At 41.4% G+C, this 23996-nt stretch overlaps 1 protein-coding gene across 1 annotated transcript in view; it reads right to left on the minus strand.

Annotated features, from left to right (window-relative positions):
* LOC124115049 (atrial natriuretic peptide receptor 1-like) overlaps positions 1 to 23996 on the minus strand; it is a 255794-nt gene that overhangs the window by 217606 nt on the left and 14192 nt on the right. The window contains exons 2-4 of the mRNA XM_048380802.1: positions 23251 to 23481; positions 18684 to 19513; positions 4953 to 5307 (exon numbers count right to left, since the gene is read on the minus strand). Of these exons, the coding sequence (XP_048236759.1) occupies positions 4953 to 5307; positions 18684 to 19028 (700 nt within the window). The 5' untranslated portion in view covers positions 19029 to 19513; positions 23251 to 23481. The remainder of the gene's footprint in view (positions 1 to 4952; positions 5308 to 18683; positions 19514 to 23250; positions 23482 to 23996) is intronic.

A 23996-nucleotide genomic window follows, 5' to 3' on the forward strand; every position in this document is an offset into this window, starting at 1 on the left:
TGAAATCAATGAAAAATTGCTCTTAGACATGCGTCGTACATGTCGACAATCATCACGTCGTGATAAATGTAGATCTCGACGTAAATAACAGTTCACGTCACGTCATTCCAAGCGGAAGACGTTTAAAATGTTTGTTGACTAATTTGATGTCAAGGGTTTATGACTATAATAGGCACGTTACGAGCCGTGGATGACATGGGATGTATACTACTCAACAGAAGTAAGGATAAGAAATTAATGGATGCACAACTTCTTTATTACAATTAAGAGCGACGTTTCGGTGTAGGTTCTAACACCGTTATCAAGCAAACGTCGAAACGTCGCTCCTAATTCTAATAAAGAAGTTGTACATCCATACATTCTTATCCTTACTTAGTACTCCAACTTCTAAATGCCTATCAAAGTTACTCAAATGAAGTTAAAGGACACCCGATTATTTCATATGACTGCAGTTAAGCTAGGTTAAAAATAATGACATGAAAAACGTTTGTTCTAATACTTCTTTTGAGTAGTATATTTGCAACGACCGGGCAATAAGAATAACGTTTTAGTTGGGGTTGGGTGGGGTTGGGGGTAAGTGAGTGGATTCGTTAGACGGAACTTTCACAATTTCTGTTGGAAGCATAAGAATACTCGCTGATCATGTAATAAAGATGGCGCTTTGCAAAACGTCGATTGACGAGTTAAATGAGAAATTTACATTTTCAAGAGAATGGCAAACGGCAAGGAGTGATATTAAGTCCATCAATGCCCATCTGTAATAAATGACCTTGTCAAGGTGGGACTAACGTGAAAAGGACGTCAACAGTTTGTGTACGGGCTTGACACTTACGATAAAGGGAGACAATTTGAGGGGAGGTAACTCTTGTATGAAAATAGTTCCATCAAAATGTTATGTTCACTGCAGTGAAATATCAAGTGTCATGTTCATTGCAATTAAAATATCACTTTCCCCAACTTCAGAAAACTCAGTCTTTCACACTGAAGAATATAAGATATGACATGATGTGATATGATATTCGATGCGATGCGATGCGATGCGATGCGATATCAACACTCCGCTTGTTAGTTGCTACGAACAACGCAATACGTTTGTGATATAACAGAACGGTCAATTAAATGTATTCATACATTTATGGCGTGAAAATGTATTAAATATCGAACCACTGGGCAATGAATAAATATACATGTTATAACCTATGTAACACAGTAGATCGGGATTTCTAATTTGAAACAGACTGAATTAACCACACTGTACACTGTTTGTCACATCTAATGCACTATTTACAAGTAAAACCTGAGAAAATTGCGTCCGAAGAACATTCACGTTTACAAAAAAACTTAGATTGACTTTCTGCTGCGGATGTGGGCAACCATGCGTCCTGGAGATAACAATCCGGCGGACGCCTACACTATTACATATACGTACATGGGCTAACAATCTGGTTCCATTAGGGCAAGACACATCTCTGTTCACATCGCTGCACAGTTTCGTCTTGTGCTGTCCACATGACCTCCTCCCTGACCCAGTCTTGTCGACTATGCATATTAACATGGCTACTTGACCTATATGAAAGACTCTCGGTTTCAGGACAAGTGCGAGGGTACCGGCAAGGCCAGACGATTGACTCACGATACTTTTACTTCTATCGGCGAAGGAAACCGCATTTCATCTATTATCAAGAAATCAAACGTCAAATTTCACACAGGAAAACACAAACTCTCAGGTACATGTTTCATATACAAGTTGACCAGCCGCGTGATTCTGCAGGGTCTGTTTTAAAATCGATTCACCTAATATGAAACAACAAAAAATATTTAAAAAGTTGAACAGTATTCAATTAAATAAAGAATACCTTCTAAACTCGAACACATACATGTAAACAATTATATATACTGTTATAGTCTTCTCCTATGTCCCCCTCCCCCAATAAATAATAAATACAAGTTTAAATAAATAAATAAATTATAAATAAAGATTAAGAACATAACAAAACACAACACAAATAAGAGATAAACAAACAAAACCACTTCGATCCCCACTACGCAGCCTTTCCTTGCTTTCGTCTAAACATTGTATTGTCATCGCAAGTGAAACAAAAATCTGAAATAGTTGGCTTTCATTTAAATACACATGCACGAAACTAACATCATACAAAGTAGACCGTAAGTTCAGTGCCATTCCAAAGTCATGAACCTGAATACTTGACAGATTAAAGCGGAAATTGAAACGCAAAGTGTTGTTGGAAGTTCTTTAAAAACTCATTAAAATCAAGCTTAAAGACTATATGTGGAAATTGCCTTGTTTGATGTCAAACTAGCCTCCTTTCAAAGCTAACTCGGCTATTCAGCCATTCGTAAATGTTAGACATTGAAGGTTCAAGGATCTTAGAAAATCCAACATTGAAGCAGCGCTAATTAAAAAGAGGACACGGGGATCAATATTGGCGTACAAGTACATACAATTTATGACCCCGTGGGCCTCCAAAGATTGATAAGTCATTGATTACCGACCACGCATACAGTGTGTCATGCTTTTTGTTAAGGTCTTTATGCACGTTTTTTATGTAAACTGACGAGCAAAGGAATGTATAAAATTAAAAATTAGATTTGACAAAACAATTGCAAACGTTAACTAAAACTTAGTAAGCTGGAAACCGTCGCGGAAACACTGCACACTTTAGGACCAAAACACGAACATGATACTCATATCAAATACATCAGCATCGAGTACTGTTTCTTTCATTTTTACCCATCATCAAAGATGGGGACATACTTTCCGTTTGCCAGGCAGTAAACTTACATTCCTGAACGTCCGTGTATGCATTTTATTATTTCATAGTTTGTTGTTTGAAATTGATGAATTGGAAAAACGTTAAAATTAAAGTTGCTTTATTTTCATAAACGCAAATCCTGATAATCACGCTTTAAAAAAGAAATTAAAAAAAATGTTTCTCTGTCTGACTGAATCAAGTGGTACGTGCTCAATGATCTGTATTTGATTGATGGAATATTTGTCACAGATTCATAGTTACTCAAGCAGTACTAGTGTGGGTCCTTGTTTCCACGTAAGTACAATACGATGTTAAAATCTACAAAACAAACATTTCATGAAAAGGAAACAGCGAATTGGATATTTTTCTCATTCTAGGAACCATCTTTATCATAAAATTACTTTTTTAAAAGAGTGTAACTTGAATCGTAACGGATTGTTTTCGTATATACGGAGGATGTTGTCTTCAAATCAAGTATCGTCTTTGAACTACGTAAACTTTTGATACACATTCGTTGGTCCTCAATACTTGCTTCACAGGTTTGCGACGAATTCCATTTTAATATTAATTAAATTTAGATGACTGTTTTAGGTATACGTTCATGTACCACGCGTTACAATAGTACTCCAGTATGGAGTTTGACTCTTTAAAGGGGTTTTGCCCCTGTACAAGATCACATTGCAAAAGATGGAAACGTCATCGCTGCATTATATCCAAACAGATCGCACTCTTGCTGGAAGTCATCAACATCTTTCACGACATCTTGATATTTCCAGTTATAACACAGCAGTTCTTCTGATCACGGAGACACACATTCAAACTAAATTTTAGCTTAAATTGATCCAAGGTTACCTGTCCACCGCCGGGTGCGTCGTAGGTATTCGGAACAGATAAATCATACATATCATTTGCTATGAACAAGGAATTCAACAGCTATTCTGAGGCAAGGTGTAACGGAAGTCAAAAAGGTCACGGTTATAACAGAGTATTTATGTTGTTTCTCAACTGGAGGTTATACATAGTCCATAATATTTATTTGGGGAAATTTCCCTGTCAACGTCCATAAACTAACCACTGTGTCATCAATGTGTCAAGGGAAATTAGATTTGTTATTTCCACAGTGGAACAAGTGCTCTGGCTGGTGTAAACCTTCTCTTCTGTCAAAAGAGATTGGAATTGTTTTAGCGTATATTAATTACATACTAAAACACTGAAAAAAGTAACCCAACAGTTAAATCAAAGGATTCGGTTCTTGACCTTACAGGTAAATGCTTTGTGAATATTTAGACTTAACATTACGAGCAACGAGGCATTTCGGATTATCAGTCCGGAGCAAAATAATTTTGTAAGTTTCGGGCCTTGTCGAGGATGTTTCAAGATGAATTCACGATGGCTCTATAATCGGTAAATTCTAGTTGCAAGTAGGATACTTATTACAATACTTATAAATTTTTGTCTGAGAAAAAGTTGAATAGTGTTTGTTTCTTGATCTCAAATACTGATCAGCTCAGTTCCTCTGTTGTTGGAACGACGTCACATAAAATTGTCATGACGTCATGAACAATGGACGACGTCATCTTTAATTATTTGCGACAATGCTTCACATGACGTCATGTTGCCTCCTCGGAAACAATAAAAACAATTGTTATAATGCTGTACGATTTCCTGAAAATAATTTCATCTATATTCTTGCCCTTATGGGAGATATATGTAATGTTCCTGTGATATTGAGAACAGACATGTGCTCACAAATCAGCCTGGGGCACGCTCCAGACACTGACGACATAGGCAAGAATACCACTAGCCAATAAAGGCACAACCTGTACACCTACCTGAACATTATCAGGGTCGTATAAATGACACCGTCGTTTGACTCTCGAGATATTGTCTACCTCGAAGTGAACAAAATCATACTATGTATCTGCAAAATATTCCACTTCGAGATAAGCGTAATCATTTCATAAATATACACATGCAAATTCGAGCAATCAAATGGATGTTTATAGTGTCTGTTTGTAGATATGTGAATATGGCGTCGCCTCCTTTGATATCAAGGGAGATAACTCTTTTCATCTGATATCATTGACGTCACTTCCGTTCATTCTGAAAATCAACATCCGGTGAATCTTTTACACTATAACACTAAAATGGCAACAGTGAACACAACAAAGCACTTACTTCCATAGCTGTTGCCAAGCTCGTAGTCCAGGTTGTCCAGGATGTCTTTCTTCCGGTGAAACTTCCGGTACTTATGATTAAAAATACCCATCTTCGTTTCCGTTCTAAGGCCATGATGGATACCATCCGTGACTATATGACAAAACCGGTCAACAATGTGCGCTTGACCATCCGGGTTATATATAAGCTTGACCTTTGACCAGTGGAATCGATTGAGGATTGTCATGACCATCTCCACGAGGGAATCAAACGTCGTCCCTACACGGGTCATCAGAGGGAACATTTTTTTCTTGACCAGTCCGAAGTCTCTGGCCATGGCTCCGGCGGTCACCATTGGCTTGTCCCAGTAACGTGTCTGTTGATATACAGCAACATATATATACTCACCGCCTAAGAAACGCGAATGCCTTAAATGTTAGTTAATAAAGAGTCTTTGAAAGGCATTGAGAAGTGATACATTATAAGGAAGAGAATTGTGGATGTCTATTTCTTTATTATGAGGAACACAACGTTTCCGAGTATAAACTTACTCCCATCAGGTGAGTGAGTGAGTGAGTTGGGGTTAGTATTCCAGTTACAGCGGCGTGTCAGCTTAATGTGGGAGGAAAGCCCGAAGTGACGTATGTCTTAGACGTTTATCACTTCGGTGATACCAATGAGCACGGGTATGGTGCTAACAAACCTAGAAACATAATCGGGTCGAACCGGGATTCGAACCCACAATCATAGGTTTCTGGCGTGTCCAACTCTGCACAGCGAATCGCGGCGCGTTAGACGACTGGGCCACCCGTGCCCCCCTTCATCAGGGGAAGTAACTTTAGATCCTGACAGAGGAGTAAGCATATAATTATGATGGAGGAGTAAGCATTGCGTTCCTCATAATCAAGAATCCACAAATTCTCTTCCTAATACATAAAGACTTATTCATATTCAAAAGATATTAGATTGGTTAGATGCGCAAACAAACATACTGGTATGTTGTGTGAACCAACACTCATGAACACATAACATGTGACGTCATAGATTCATGACGCGGATGCACTATTTATCTCGTGCAGGACTAGCGTGTAACGTTTGGAAATGCAGCATATCGTGATATGCAGCATATCGTGATATGCAGCATATCGTGATAAGAATAAAGACGCCCTGTGGTAACACTTGACTGACTGTTAGTTTTGTTATTAATTGGTTCACATTGGAAACATCTCTTCTCAACGTACATACTTCTCTAAATGTTTCCGTGGTTCGCGTTTCTTTTTGCGGTGAGTATACATACCAACAAATAGGGATCGAGACTTAAGGTTATGTATGCACTTATTTAACGACATGCATGCACGTGTGTGTGTGTGTGTGTGTGTGTGTGTGTGTGTGTGTGTGTGTGCCTGCTTATACTAGTCTAAACTATTGCCGCTATTAAAGTGCTAGCCCACTGAGTATTTCAAGCCAGGAAATTTGAACCCTCTGGATAAAATTTCCCGGCATTGAATGAGGCGAGTTGAAATAGGGTTTATCGTCGCGATCAAATAATTGCACTTATATACAGCGTCGTGCAAGCGACGTGTGTGCGTGCATGCACGTGTGTGTGTGTGTGTGTGTGTGTGTGTGTGTGTGTGTGTGTGTGTGTGTGTGTGTGTGTGTGTGTGTGTGTGTGTGTGTCTGTGTGTGTGTGCCTGCTTATACTAGTCCAAATTATTGCCGGTATCAAAGTGCTAGCCCACTGAGATACGATAACGCAGTTTAACATGAGTACCCCACTCAGACACAGAATACTGACTCTGAGCCGACAAGACCAAGTTATCCCCTTTATGCAGACAGCAGGAAGGGTATCAACAAGTACCGTCTTTTTACGTCTTTTGGTATGACACGGCCAAGAGATCGAACCTCCGACCTTCCGTTGCAGACACTCGACCACTCAGGCGAATGAACGTTAGGAACTAGCTAGTTAAGATGGCGGTACGCTTTTGTAGCATTATGCCAGGATTACACATTAAATATATTTACAGGATTACACATTACACATTATGGGGTACCATGTATTCGAACCCGGTCTTCGGTGCGCCGAGCAAACGCTTTAACCAAGGGGCTACCCCACCGCCCGACTTGAGTAAGAAGCATAAGCTGCCTCTACCTTCCTCATGGAGTTAAAAATCTTTAAATCTTGTGACCACCCACGACTTAAAGAATGAATGAGTTGCGTTCAACGTCGCTTTGAATATTATTCCAGTTATATCACGGCGTGTCAGCTTCATGTGGGAGGAAAGCTCAAGTTGATGCAGGTTTCAGACATTTACACGTCGTTGAAACCTGACAATCCTAGATACATACTCGGGGCCAATCACCCTCGTTATAGAAATGTTGCCATGCAATAAGAGGTGTTTTACTCCTGTCCTGTTACACGTATGAGCATAAACTCAAACATATTGTGTATTCACCTTTGCCTGTCTAAGAGATGCGCTTTGAACAAAAGAAACGCCTGTTTCGGGAAAGCCCAAAGTAACGCAGGTAGAATCACCCCGAGGCAAGAGCATCCACTAGCCGTTTTATCAAAGTCGTGTTTCCACCCTTGCCACATCAAATCCACTTTTCTGTGCTAAATATAATTGGACGATCGCACATATCGATAGTCAAATCAGAGAACGTTTAACAAAATCAACATCCACGACTGGTACACCTTCGTATGAAAGTGTTTGTTTGTTTGTTTGTTTGTTGTTTAACGCCGCACTCAGCAATATTCCAGCTATATGACGGCGGTCTGTAAATATTCGAGTCTGGACCAGACAATCAAGTGATTGACATCATGAGCATCGATCCACGCAATTGGGATCGATGACATGCATCAACCAAGTCAGCGAGCCTGATCCCGTTAGTCGCCTATTACGACAAGCATAGTCGCCTTTTACGGCAAGCATGGGTTGCCGAAGACCTATTCTACCCCTGAATCTTCACGGGTCTTCGTATGAAAGTGATTAAAAGCTGCCTGTCTATGCTGACACGAATATGTCTTCTATATCTTTTAAATCCCCCAACGATTGCCTATGTTTTTGTGTCAGGGTTGAAATCGCGAATGTTTCCGTTATCTGATCGACTAGGTCGTCACCTATGGTAGTCGCCATCTTTGTGAAGCCAAACGAGATTAGAACAGCGATCTGATAACATCTAAAAACTTGTTCAAATACTCGTTCTTTAACAAGTTCGTGGATTTGAAATGTATGGCCAGTGATGTGGTCTGTTGAATATTTGTACTGAAAATAATTCCCTTCAAACAATGTCTGATGACTTTACCATACTGCGACATTAACAGCATGGCAAAATAAAGTATATATGCTTGTAAGAGGCGACTGTCGGGATCGGGTGGTCAGGCTCGCTGACTTGGTAGATACATGTCATCGTATCCAAATTGCGTGGATTGAGACTCATGATGTCAGACCACCGTCATATATACTGCTGAGTGCGGCGTTACGCAACAAACAAACAAACAAACAAAAAGGCACTTTGCTGTCCAGAGCTGCATTCTCTTAGATGAGCAAGAATCGTATGATTGTGGGTTCCAATCCAAAATTCGCCTTCTATTTCATTCCCAATATGTCAGCATCATACCCGCTAGTGATGAACGTAAACCTGCATCACTTCTCACTTTTCACAGTCATAACCTGAAATAACTAATATACAGTTCAAAGGGGTGTAAAGCCTGGGCCATGACGACGCGAGAACGGTAGAACAACGCCGATGATCTCGTCGCGGTAGCGCTGTCCATTGAGATTTACCTCTACCACTATCAGACGGGTCCTCTGTCTTGCTGTAATCCCACTCCATACCATAACGCTGCCGCCCCCTAACCGATCTTCTTCCATGACACAATGATTGACGTAACGTTCACCTTGACGTCGGTACACATGAATCCGTCCATCGCTGTGGCTGAGGTGAAAACGAGACTCGTCAGTGAACAGAACTTGTCCCCTCTACATGGCCGTCCAGCGTAGACGCTGTCTGCACCACTGTAGACGTGCTTGGCGGTGGTTTCCTGTCAAAATGGGACGTCTGGCGGGTCTTCTGGCGACAATCCCTGCACATCTGAGGCGGCGACGTACGGTTTGTGAAGAAATTCGTCGAAGGCCAGGGATGCTTCTTGCAGTCACTGTTGCTGGCTGGAATCGATTCCGTAGGTGTGTTGTTCGAATCTAGTTGTCTTGTCGACTAATGGTTACGCGTGGCTAGCCACTTCGAGGATGGTCTCTGACTGCATTCGTCTGTTGCCAACGTTGCCATAAACACCAAATGGTGTTTCTGTGGACGTTAAATTGTCTTGCAACATCACGCTGATTCGATCCTGCTTCAAGCATACCAATGGCTCGCAGAAGCTCATTCTCGGACAGGCGTGGCAGTTCGAAATGTTGAATAATTGCGTAATTTTGTTGTTTTTCTTAGTGGTTGTTGTCAGCCCGATGCTAAACAATGCATATGGAATTCCGTTAACGCACATGTTTTTATATCCATTCTTGGGTAGTGAAATGCATGGGGCTTGCATAAAAGTCAACTTTTGCATGGAATGCATCCTTTTCTGTAGCAGTTGCGTTTTTGAAAACCAAACTTTACTTGTTTGAAAAATAGTCTAAAATATTGGTGTCACAGGAACTTTGTTGTTGAGTATATATAACACGGTAGGCGGATGGCGTCATCCCGTCTGTCCTTAAAAAAATCACCAAGCCAGGATGTGAGAGCGAACGTTTTAATCAATGGCTACCACGCCGCCTCTTCAAATGATGACATACGAACGCATACACATCCGTTTCGAGAATACCTATGTCATTATTGAGTCATATTCCCGGATGTGTGACAGACTAGTTTGGCAGCAATCGTTGATTCTATTGATATATGCCTATTCAGTCAGTACTTTTACACCAATATGATAAAGTACGATCATGTCTGATATGTGTCAATAATATGTTCTGTCGCCGACTGAATCGCCAGTCTTTCGTTCCTCAAAGGGGTGTCGGGGTAGCCTAGTGATTAAAGCGTTCGCTCCACACGTCGAAGACCCGGGTTCGATTTACCACATGGGTACAATGTGTGTAGCCCATTTCCGGTGTCCCCCGCCGTGATATTGTTGAATATTGCTAAAACCATACTCACTCACTCACTCGTTCCCCAAGTCAATCCTTAGGCAGTTTGTTACAATTACCGGTTTATAATGTAGCCTTTGCATGGTTATTTTATATACCAGCGTACATGCACAAAGGCAGGTTGAAGGACCAATTGAGCGAGTGAGTGAGTGAGTTGATCTTTACGCCTCTTTGAACAAGATTGCAGTGATATCACTGTGTGTCGGATGAAGTTGGTATTGAAGTGTTTGTTTGTTGTTTTACGCCGCACTCAGCAATATTCCAGCTATATGACGGCGTTCTGTAAATAATCGAGTCTGGACCAGACAATCCAGTGATTAACATCATGAACATCGATCCACGCAATTTGAATACGATGACATGCATCAACCAGGTCAGCGAGCCTGACCACCCGATCCCGTTATTCGCCTCTTTCGAAAAGCAAAGTCGCCTTTTACGGCAAGTATGGGTTGCTGAAGACCTATTTTATTCAAAGGGTCGAAACCCCAGAGTGATGCATGTCTCAGACGTTTACCACTTCGGTGAAACCCACGAGCACGGGTATGATGCTGACAAACCTAGAAATATAAAGACCAGATAGGACACGGGTTAGAGTGAGTGAGTTCGGATTAACGCCGCTTTTAACAGTATTCCAGTTATATCGCGGCGTGTCAGCTTAATGTGGGAGGAAAGCCCGAAGTGATGCAGGTCTAAGACGTTGACCACTTCGGTGAAACCCACAAGCACGGGTATGGTGCTGACAAACCTAGAAACATAATCGGGGCGAACCGGGATTCGAACCCACAATCATAGGTTTCTGGCGTGCCCAAGGGACGCAACTCTGCACAGCGAATCGCGGCGCCTTAGACGACTGGGCCACCCGTGCCCCCGACACGGGTTAGAGTAGACCACTACCACTCTATCACTTGTCCTTCGAGGGGACTGTATCATTAATTAAATCGGTCGGCCATGCTCCGAGGCTTAGTTGATAACCTATCATTGTCCACCGACGGCGTTGCTAAAGATACCAACCACTGGATATCCACAACCTGACAGCTGACCTCTGATATATACAACTAGCTGGCTAATGGCTGCGTTGTTAATCATCAATCAGATTAGTGAGTGAGTGAGTTGGGTTTAACGCCGCGGTTAACAGTATTCCAGTTATTTCGGCGTGTCAGCTTAATGTGGGAGGAAAGTCCGAAGTGATGCAGGTCTCAGACGTTTACCATTTCGGTGAAACCCACGAGCACGGGTATGGTGCTGACAAACCTAGAACAACCCCCCTCCCCCACCCTGTATCCTGTATCAGTGCGTATCCGTACTATCGCGAGACGTATGTTAGTGCGAAGACACGAATCGATATACGATATTATCATTCACAGCTTCAGTCTTAGATCTTCCAAATGATATCGTTTCTTGACTTTTATGCTTAATGAAGACAATTCCAAATATGTTCTAAATCAATATTCTTCGAAAATTATTAGTCAAAAATATTAAAATTCAAACAATTCGAACGACTTTAGAAGTTGATCACTAATGTCCTTGTTTTTGTCTAGTTCTTGTTTCATCCATTAAATACCGAGCGCCAGGCGGGATAACAACAAATACGTACCATCCATTAACGTATATTAGTTTTTTATGTACGTATAACACTATGACGAGGACGGAGGAGAGGTGGTGAAAGGGGGTTTAACGTCGCGTCCAAGATTATTGCACTTATAAACGACGTGCATGTACGTTTGTGTGTTTGTATGGTTGCTTGTACTAGTCCGGACTGATGCCGATTTATAATGCTAGCTCACTGAGATACTATGCCGCAGTTTAACATGAATACCCCACTCAGACACAGAAAACTGACTCCGAGCCGACCAGTTCTTGTTTTAGCCCCTTAATGCCGAGTTGCCGACTGGGTAACAACAAGTACCATCTTTTAACGTCTTTTGGTATGACGCGGCCGGGGATCGAACCCCGGACCTTCCGCTATCCGGGCGGGCGCTCTACCACTAGACCAAGGAGGCGGTTGACGAGGACGGAGATCAAACCATGGACATTTGCTCTGAGGATGTTAAACACATAGGTTTAGTAGTGACAATTTAATTACGATTTCATGATTGTGGTGAGCATGTAAGAATACTTTCCTTTCCTGTCAGGGGCGGTCGTGTAGCCTAGTGGTTAAAGTGTTAACTCGTCACGCCGAAGACCCGGGTTCGATTCCCGACATGGGTACAATGTGTGAAGCCCATTTCTGGTGTCCCCCGCCGTGATATTGCTGGAATATTGCTAAAAGCGGCGTGAAACCTCACTCACTCACTCACTCACTCCTTTCCTGTTAAGTTAAAAGATAAATCGTTTCATTTTCTGGGACTGAAGATATTATAAACATATTGGATGTAGACATTTCGACTAGTTACCGTTTAACGAAGACGAATTATCTTGGGGTTATTGAAATGAATGCGTTTATTACACCATTCCATTACGAAATTCCTTTTCGTTCGAATATCTATTAACCCCACATCACAAGTTTGATAAAACGATTCATCACTTTGGCGTCATCTTGATACATTTCGGTCATATTAAGCATGGGATATTACTGGAGTTGTATGATAGATTATTAAGTTTACCTTATGTTAACGATATTTTAACTGGCTGTTACGGAAAAAAGTGGGGGTATTTCATTAGTGTCATTTTTAATACATTTTTAATGACAAGAGATCGAGGATTCCTGTCTGAAAGTGACATATGATATTATGTTATGTATGGCGCCAAGTAACTGTCATCATGTTAACATTTGTCATATTGTGACACACGTAATAGTACGAGATTAGATCGAAATATTCGTGGCCTCATCGGGGCGGTGGGGTAGCCTAGTGGTTAAAGCGTTCACTGGTCACGCCGAAGACCCAGGTTCGATTCCCCATACGGGTACAGTATATGAAGTCTATTTCTAATGTCCCCCGGATGTTGCTGGAATATTTTGAAAGCGGGGTTTATTTGAGCAGTCCTACTTTTGTATCGACTGATGTACATGGTGGTTTCCGGTATCAGCATTCTGGGTAATAAACGTTTGAGAGAAACTCGATTATCCGCTAAAACTAGGTGCAAAAGGAAAAATGGCAAAGAAATATATTTGGAAATCAGTGATAACACCAGCCGTTTGCGACACATACGTGCGCTCTTTTGCATTTACGTCAGAGAGCGCTCCGACGTCACGCAAAAAGGCTACCATGCAGTGTGCACTTGACGTCATAGTTCGAAGCACGTTGTGGCATTATTTCCTTTGCCGTTAGCAAAGCAGAAAATGGGAATTAATTCCCGATCTCAATTATATAATATAACATATGTAAGTCTATCATTCTTTGCTTCACCGCTTCCTATCGGCAATAAATTGACATTAAGTCATAAGAACAATCTCCGTGGTGTAGTGGATAGGGCGTGGTTAGGATAGGTTGGGGGTTCTTGCATCGGCGGCTTCATACTAAAAGACGTTAACAGATGGTACTTGTTGTTACTCTGCCAAGAGATCGGCATTTGGAGGTAGAACGGGAACTGGTCGGCTCGGAGAACTGTATCCATGTCAAACTGCGGCATGGTATCTCAGTGGGCTAGCACTAAAACACCGACATCAGTTCGGCTGGTTGGCTGGCTGGTTTGTTGTTTAACGCCGCACTCAGCAATATTCCAGCTATATGGCGGCGGTCTGTAAATAATCGAGTCTGGACCAGACAATCCAGTGATTGACATCATGAGCATCGATCCACGCAATTGGGATCGATGACATGCATCAACCAAGTCATCGAGCCAGACCACCCGATCCCGTTAGTCGCCTTTTACGACAAGCATAGTCACCTTTTACGGCAAGCACGGGTTGCTGAAGCCCTATTCTACCCCGGATCTTCACGGGTCGACATCAGTTCGGACTAGTACAGGCAGACACACACACACACACACACACACACACACACACCTATAGCTACGTACATGCATGTGGCAACATTAGTAAAATAATCTTAAACGCGACGTTTAACCCCATCTCACCTCATCGCAAAATCTTAAAAATCCTTAAACTGACTGGTACCTGAATATACGTTTAATTCGTATATTGATACAAAAATGCATTGAATTGTCTGGTCCAGATTAGTTACAGACCGCCGTCATATAGCTGAAATATTCCTGAGTGCGGCGTTCAACAACAAACGAACAAGGCATTGCATTGTCCTTGGAGCAAGGAGCTTTGACCATGTTGACGAGAACACTAACATGCCCATGCACTCAAAACCAAACATCAGCACACAGCAAGATTTACCAAGATTGCTAACTTGTTTGAATCTTTTTCATCATTAATATCCATGATTTTACTGTGTCCCCTTTTAGACCTGCACCGCGCATACCCCTGACATTAACGTTTCCGACTAGCTGTGTATTTATTAATCATGATCTTAAAATAATTCTTTCGACATTCTATCGTAAATACTTCAAGCGAGACAACTAAACTTAACCTTCACGGATACAGGGTAAGACTTGAAGAAGGGATGACGTGGAACGCTATCTAATGATCTGTGTGTTTCCATAAACTCTGAGTGATGGCATTTTGAAAGTGGAGGATTATTTGTGCAGGCTGTAGGATCACCTTCCTACATTCCAACTAGCTCATCTCTATTGAAGCAATGGATCAAAGGAATCCCCAGTTGGTTCAATCCAACTCATTTTCAAAAAATAATCACGTGTGAGGTCATGATTCACGCTTGTGAGAATAATTAGTTACGACAACTATTGTTAGCGTCGTGTCATTCGAATCGGGATGAAAACGACCCTGCGGAGGCGAATTGGTCCGGGGTATTTATCCTCACAGAATGGCGATATAACATGATGGATAAAGGGAGATGAGTATTTGTTGGGTATTGAAAAGACATTTTGATTGACTGTGCAAATATGACATGAATAATAAGATTCGAAGAGCGGAAAAATTCTGGATTGAGGTTTCATGTGTCTTTTGTGCCATATGTTTCCGTGTATTTTCAGGTGAACGGTTGACTTGCCTTTGCATGTGTTTGTGACGGATGCTACCGGTGGTATCATCGCTGTTTGATTGTGATTCATAAACATGCTAATGATATGGAATTTGCTTTTTGTAAACATATTTTTTTATGATCATGGAAATGTTTCTTGGTTGCGTCTATTTACGAACATATAATATATGGGGTACACATTTCAGGTTTTGATTATTTTCTACGCTCAGACGTTTTTCAACATTTATCAAGGGTCCTACTTGACGAAATAAAAGATCCATATAGTTATGATCAATAGCAAAATTCAACCAACTTAACACTCAACGTAAACCTACAGTATGATATGAGTGAGTGAGTATGGTTTTACGCCGCTTTTAGCAATATTCCAGCAATATCACGGCGGGGGACACGAGAAATGGGCTACACACATTGTACCCATGTCGGGAATTGAACCCGGGTCTTCGGCGTGACGAGCGAACGCTTTAACCACTAGGCTATCCGACCGCCCCCAGTATGATATGACGATGACATCACAAAAATAGTCGTGACGTAACACCATATGTTCAATATCGATTATTTTATCACATTACCCATCAGGGTACATAACTTTCCGACATTTACATATGTGCATTTTAGCGATTCTCAATGCTGATATGTCGCCTGAATCCATATTCTTACACACCTGTGGGTGAGAAACCCATTTGAGATAACTGGTATCAAACATATGTGTGAGATCGAATTCCAGGTCCGTGATTGGCTACTCCATGATGATGACCTGGGGTCAGATGATGACGGACTACTTTCCTGAGTGTAAGTAATTCATAAGTTGCTCGTGCTTCAGTCGAATGTTCACCTACGTCTGTATTGAACAACAGGACCGTGTAATTAATAATAAAAAAAACAAACTCGTCATCTCCTGCAAGTATGTTTGTTATTATTATCAGTTACATTATCTGTTGTTCTGGCAACGTTTTTTCAGAGTGTAAACCCCCTGGATGCCACAGCGACACATATGTCCCTCTTCAACCCTCACTTCGAAATCGAATAAAATTCAAAATACATCACGCAGACTAATAAACTTCACAGTTTTGAATTCCCCCTTCTGTTTATCATTTACTGTCATTTTAGGCAATTCAAAATTACTGAAAGTGACTTCTGAAAATTAGGTACATTGTAAATCATGCCAAATCACAATTCACGGCGTTATTGAGTGTTTAGAAATCTAAATATCGGATATTTACTCGATTAATTAAAGTAGAAAAATAGCATATCAGTGATAAAATCACTAATTGTAATTCTGAAACATCGCTGATAAGCCTAGAATAGTTAAGAATGTTTGGGAAAATACGCATACACGAACGCCGAAGTGTACGTTCCGCCATATTGGATTGTGGCAAAATGCCGGTTATGAGACGCCTATTCGATCAGGTATCAAACTCAGCTGCTATACATGCATCCCTGAATTCCTCATACATTTTCGAAACAATGGATAAATGATCTTTGTCACCAATGCAAATTATCTAGATGAAATCATGCAAAATAAATTAGGTATGGAAACGAAAACTGTGCTCGGAAAACTGTACTTGCTGAAATGTAAACAAAGCAAAATTCAGATTTTACACTGTGTAGCCTTTTTAGAGGTACTTTCGTCTAATTGTTGCATACATTTGCTCGATCACGCATTTATAGAATATTCATGGGAAGAGTATCGTTGCTCTAATTATGGAATTAAACATATATATACATTACAATGATGTGGGGAATTCAACAGAAACCGTAAAAGTTTCAGTCCTGTGTGACGCCATGACTGACGCTAAATCGCGCACAACGATGACGGTAGTTATCTGCATTTCTGACTCATTCTCTTTGTTACATTGGCAAACATGGTAAACAAATAACAGTGCGCAGATTGTCAGAATGTTTCTGATTTCTTACGTGACACATTTATGTGTATACGATCCCTAAATCAACGAAAATCCTCCTCTGGAAATCCCACGTACCGTTGTCAGTGAACACGCCATTTTGTAAAAGTCGGTCACCGGTAGTGATGTCATACGGAAGTAAACATTGTTGTACATATTTGGTAATTTCTTTGAGGTGTAAACTTTCAACTTGGCACCCAGCGTGTTCTTTGTTTTTGTCTAGTTTGCATTTTCATCATCGCCTTGATAATCCACAGATATGAAGGAAACCTTTTTGTGTAGGGTCACATTATTCATGAGTAGTAAGCAGCATATAGGATGACGTCACTTATAACACTGGTGTTATGTATTAATGCGCTTCTGCAATCACGAGAATAGACAAAATGCATCGGTGCGATTTAAGGGTGTGTAAGAAACAGATTACTGCACTCGTGCCTGTCAGATACCATTGATCATACAACTCGTTGTTACAAAGCGTATCTAACTCGCTTTCGCTCGTTAGATACGATTTGAAACAACTCGTTGTAAGATCAATGGTATCTGACAGACACTCGTGTAGTAATCTCTATTTATTATTTGCCCGTGAAGAGATCACCCGTTTAACTAACATACAGCTGTGTTACACATTGCGTAATACCAAAACGAGTGCGTATGTACTCTCGGAACACGTTTCTCGAACAAATATTGAAAGCTCTCAACATCCCATGGCTTTTTCAACAACATTGCATGTGGAGTTGATAGATCACTGAGAGGGGCTTATGCACTTTCGATGACCCCAGCAACCTTGTTGCTAGGCTGACATCACGTGGCATTGTTTCGCCTATGGATCTTGCAACAAAATTCCACAAATTACGTCATCGGGTATTGTGACGTTATTGTAAACTTTGAGGCGCAAGGCCCTGCCCACAAGGCGATCGTATTGTAGCGCGACGACAGTAGTTAGTCTGTAAAAGTATGTGAGTTGCGATAGTCTTAGCCCAACGATAATTTTTGTGAATTCTAAAGGCGGACCGTTGTATGGTATTGTATTCATACGTTTAAACTTTTGACGTGTTTAAAGTATTATTCTGTTAAACTCAGTTGGACTATGCCGTGGATCGTGTAGGTGTCAGCCTATTCATACTCAACAGTATAATTCTAAAAACGTTATAAATGGCAAGTAATAAAAAAAATACTAAACTCGCTCCCGTGTAAAATCAATTTTATGAAACTCGTGAAAAGTTGTGGTATCTGACTATTACCACAACTATTCACTCGTTTCATAAAATTGGTATTACACGGGAGCTCGTTTAGTATTCTATAGCTATGTTATAGTGCTCCATTGTTGAGAAAAATACGGTATGACGTCATCAATTGTACATGACGTCACACATTGAACAATATGGTGCCTTCAGTGAAGTTTCGTTTGTTTGTTTGTCCTTTAACGCCGCACTCAGCAATATTCCAGCTTTATGACGGCGGTGTGTGAATAATCGAGTCTGCACCAGACAATCAACCAATGCTTGGCTCGCTGACTTGGTTGATGCATGTCATCGATCCAAATTGAGCGGATCGATGCTCATGATATTAATCACTGGATTGTCTGGTCATGACTCGATTATTTAAAGACCTCCGTCATATAGCTGGAATATTGCTGAGAGCGGCGTTAAACAACAAACCAACCCATCACAAATAAATCTGTATCCACAAGACATTCATTACCTGTCTCCCAACCGGTGCCGCAGCGTAGTCGCAACACGGCCCGAAAAAAACGTCGACGTCTTTTTTGGCGTAAAATCCAATGGCTTCGTTCATCCCGTCGGCAATAGAACACTTTGAATCCCCAAACTGAAGGCTTAGGTTATAAGAGGGCAAAATATCATCACTGACAACACGTTCCATGCCAAGCTCCAGGGCAGGGTAGACTCGCTGTATGGAAAATAACCGACTCCTATTAGACGGAAGTAGCACCACCATTTTGATAATCCGGGTACGTTCCTGGCATTGGGAAGGTGTACAACACAGAATAATAGCACCAAAAATGATTCCAAGGAAACCACACTCCATATTGGAATATCAGAAATTACACAAATGGAACCTTTGCGAAGCAATATTTTGAAACACATCCAATAATTCACAAATTGCAGCGTCAACCTAATCCATTATTTAAAGAACGGGGAACGAAGATGGGAGCGGTTTGGCACCTGATCCTTCCAGAAGTAGCTGAGGCAGGAATTCATGAGAACCCATTGCTCCTGTAGGTCTGTACTCACAGATGCAATTGCAAGATATGATGGGAATTCACATCAGGCACATAATCAACGGCACTTGAATGAGGTTGCATGACCGTTGCTACACGTGGCAATTGTTGAGGTTGACTATTCACACAAGGCAAACCATCATGGCGCTGTTTAATATTACACTTTCCACTGTTCGTGTGATACTTTTCTTCTGTGACGCTGAAACACTAAACACAAGGCACATGCTGTAGCGAGATGAAGATGCTTCCAATGATGGAATGAAGGCTTGGTTTCAGAATTTCGTGAAGCAACCTGCAACGAGAGATGTTTATCTTCATTGTCTCGTGCATCCAGTGCCATCCCACCCAGCCCCATCTCATTGCTCTTGCTCACACGCTTTTTTTATCAGAATTAGTTACAACATTCAAGGCCCAGTAAATCTTTCAAAATGAACGAGGGCATTCCCAAATCAATGACTCAAATTATGTTTGATGCAATTCCCGATTTTGACTTGTACCCTTATGTTCCCTTTATTTCAGATGACCAAAGGCTTGACTTTGCATGTGTTTGTGACGGGTGCAGGATACGCTCACCTTTTCACCTTTCTATATACTATGATACAAACTAAGGGGCAAAATAAACTATACCTCTCAGTCGATTTGATTTTGTTTGTTTTGTTTGTTTGTTTAACGCCGCACTCAGCAATATTCCAGCTATATGACGGCGGTCTGTAAATAATCGAGTCTGGACCAGACAATCCAGTCATTAATATCATGAGCATCGATCCAGGCAATTGGGATCGATGACATGCATCAACCAAGTCAGCGAGCCTGACCACCCCATCCCGTTAGTCCCCTCTTACGACAAGCATAGTCGATTTGATCATGTTTGATTTTCGATTGAAAATATCTTAAGTTAGCGATATCATATCGAGTAATAGCTATAGAACTGTACTTGATCTTAGACAGCAATCAAAGAACACCTCGACTTGGTCATAATCACTTAATAGCAATTGATTTTTTTTCGCATAATACACACCTGCTACTAAGTATCTTAGACTTCTGATCTTTTTCGGCACAATGTTACTTTCAAGTATGGTAGGGGTCACGTGGTTGCAAAATAAATTCTTACTCCAGTCTTCAATCAACCAGGGCGGTCGGGTAGCCTAGTGGTTAAAGCGTTCGCTCGTCACGCCGAAGACCCGGGTTCGATTCCCGACATGGGTACAATGTGTGAAGCCCATTTCTGGTGTCCCCCGCCGTGATATTGCTGGAATATTGCTAAAAGCGGCGTAAAACCATACTCACTCACTCAATTAACCAATTTATGTTTCCACAAAACTACCCACCCACAGATTACTTTTTTACCATCTTTTGCTGGAATGAGTTATGGTTTAAAGGAACAAATCCAATTTGTCAACAGTTCTTTCACTTCTCAATGACATAGAAAAACGAGACCCGTGAAGATTCCGGGGTAGAATAGGTCTTCAGCAACCCATGCTTGCCGTAAAATGTGACTATGCTTGTCGTAAAAGGCGACTAACGGGATCGGGTGGTCAGGCTCGCTGACTTGGTTGATGCATGTCATCGATCCCAATTGCGAGGATCGATGCTCATGATATTAATCACTGGATTGTCTGGTCCAGACTCGATTATTTACAGACCGCCGTCATATAGCTGGAATATTGCTGAGTGCGGCGTTAAACAACAAACCAACCAACCAACATAAAAAAACGAACTCTGAATTCTTTCCTTTTCCTCTAAGTTTCGTCGGAAACGTACAGGGGGCAATGGCAAATTCTTTTAATTATGGAAAGGATTTTGTCGCTTATAGTAATTGTCATATAATAAAAAGCAACAATCACAGTGATACTTTTTTTTTTATTAAAGGTTGAAGATGGACCGTATAGGATGTAAAAGATTGTTCAGACTTAAATCACATTTTAACAAATAAAAACTTTTAAATTTCAATTCTGCCGGACAAATTTTGTTTCATTTACACAACGTAATTTAAAACGTCTTTTTTGCCCTTTACTGCCGAGAGAGTTCTCACCAGTTTGAGAGAGAAGGCATGGCCAGGTTGTCGAGAGACATCCTGCAGATGTTTGACCCAAATACACATAAACACTAATCGGTCGTAATCTGTCGTCCAAGTGGTTTGTCGTGAACATGGTAAGACTAATCAGTGGGTGAAGCTGTTTTGTCTCCATTGTCATAATTATTTTATATTTTCCAATATAAATTAATCTATTCGTTCACTGTTATCACTGCCTTTGAGTTTCTTGAACTCAGTAGTGTAAGAGGTGAGGTGAGGTGAGGTGAGGTGAGGTGAGGTGAGGTGAAGTGGGGTTTAATGTCGCGTCCAAGATTACTGCACTTGTATAGCGACGCGAATGCTTGTACTAGACTGGCTGATGCCGATTTTATAGTACTAGCCCACTCCCGCGGTTTTAACACCAATACCCCACTGGGACACAGTATACTGATTCTGAGTCGACCAGTCCTTGTTTTAGCGCCGGACAGGGTAACAACAAGTACCATCTTTTAACGTCTTTTGGTATGAGGCGGCCGGGAATCGAACCCTGGACCTTCCGCTCTCCGGGCGGACGCTCTATCCCTAGACCTCAGAGGCGGTCTATATCCCAAATAACGCTAAATGAGATATATATATCTATATATGTCTGTGTGTGTGTGGCTGCTTGTACTAGTCCGGACTGCTAGCCCACTGAGATACCATGCCGCAGTTTAACATGAGTACCCCACTCAGACACAGTCTACTGACTCTGAGTCGACCAGTCCTTGTTTTAGCCCCTTGTTTAAGCGCCGGACAGGGTAACATCAAGTACCATCTTTTTACGTATTTTGGTATGAGACGGCCGGGAATCGAACCCTGGATCTTCCGCTCTCCGAGCGGACGCTCTACCACAAGACCACAGAGGACGTCTTGTATTGTTGGAAATGTAGTGGGAATAATGTTCTTACGATGATTTGTATAAGTATGACCCATCAGGGATGGACTTCGAAGAATAATGCTTCGTCTACAATCCCCTTGATCATTTCAAATTTTGAATATTCATGCCATATGTCATATGTCATTCCTGACAGTCCCTTGCAAGTATCCAGGGCAATCCTGGTTTACATACACTTCATTAATCTCATTCTGTCGGAGATTCGCTGTGTAAGAAGTACCATCAATGGTTGAAGATGTGTCATTTAGAATTAATTTTCAAGGGATTTCAAGGAGCCAGTTCTTTAGAATCAGTTGAAAAGGAAGGGTTAATTTGGCATGAATTAAATACCTTATTGAAAATGCAAGATGGTCGTAAATAAGTTGTGAGTATATATTATTTAACGCCACACACACACACTATATATATATGGAAAATCGAGTCTGGACCAGACAATCCAGTGATTGATATTATGAGCAACCATCCCACGCCATCGGGGTACTTCTGACATGCAGTGAACGAAATCCCCGACCCTGACCATCCAATCACATAAGATGCCTCTTCCCAGCAGCATGGGCTGCTGGGTAATAAATTCGAACCTAGATTTGAGATATAAGAAATGTTCCCCAGAAAGGAAGTTCTCGATGTCACTGGAGCAAGAACTCGACCCGTGAAGATCCGGGTTAGAATAGGTCTTCAGCAACCCATGCTTGCCGTAAGAGGCGACTATGGGGATCGGGTGGTCAGGCTCGCTGACTTGGTTGATGCATGTCATTGATCCCAATTGCATGGATCGATGATCATGAGGTCAGTCACTTGATTGTCTGGTCCAGACTCGATTATTTACAGACCGCCGTCATGTAGCTCGAATATTGCTGAGTGCGGCGTGAAACAACAAACAAACAAACAATCTAGAGCAAGAATTCGTACATAATGGGAATCACATCTTTACGGTTATCATCATAATAAATAATTACGACATAATCGTTGGTCGTCACATGGGATCAGTTTGATTAATGTACCATCCTGCAAATCATGGCCCGCCAAATATTACTCTTGGTGAAAGCCTTAAGTAAACTAGCAAGAAACATATCTCACTTACCGTTCTTATAAAGAGCCGGAATAGAAAACATCCGTTGGCGACCATACACCTGCACAAACACTCATAGTCTGGATCTCAACAACATCAACATATCACACGGCATCTCCGTGACACAAGCAAGATGACCCATCCACGTCTGTATCCTGTCCATGAATGAAGGCACTAGGGAACGATGACGCCTTCAGGAAAACCAACGCTGTTTCCTTCTCCTGTCAGGCGGGAGCAAAAAGTCTATAAATAATAGAAACAAGAGTTATCCGTCTATTTGAACAATTTGTATCTTGAAAGATAAATATTTTCCATATGTTTTTCAATTATTTTATTAATTGAAATGTTGCGTTAGGAACTAGCCACTAAAAGCCCCACCGATCATGAGCGCCGCTTAAACAGATTCAACCAAAGATGTGACTTTCCAGTTTCCGTATGTCTGGAAGACAATGGGTTATTAAATTGTTATACAAACTGTCGTTAACTACTCTCATGGGAAGTAAACAAACGTCGTAGAGCTGTCCTGTAAATCGCCGTTTAATTCCGTCTCTCTGCTCTACCGGTCATTGTTACTTCATTTCCCGGACCTTGTCACTTCTCTGACACGTCGTTCCAGAGAAATCAATTACCCACAATAAATTTTCCTCTAGAGCTTCACGCCTCCGACAATAAAGTTTCTGTTGGTGCATCGCGGCAACAGGAGAGGAAGCCTTAGAAGACGTGGACCAATGTTTAAGTGTTCACTGAACGCTGTCACT

Source organism: Haliotis rufescens, unplaced genomic scaffold, assembly GCF_023055435.1.
Source record: "Haliotis rufescens isolate VD_foot unplaced genomic scaffold, xgHalRufe1.0.p SCAF_33, whole genome shotgun sequence".
NCBI lineage: Eukaryota > Metazoa > Mollusca > Gastropoda > Lepetellida > Haliotidae > Haliotis > Haliotis rufescens.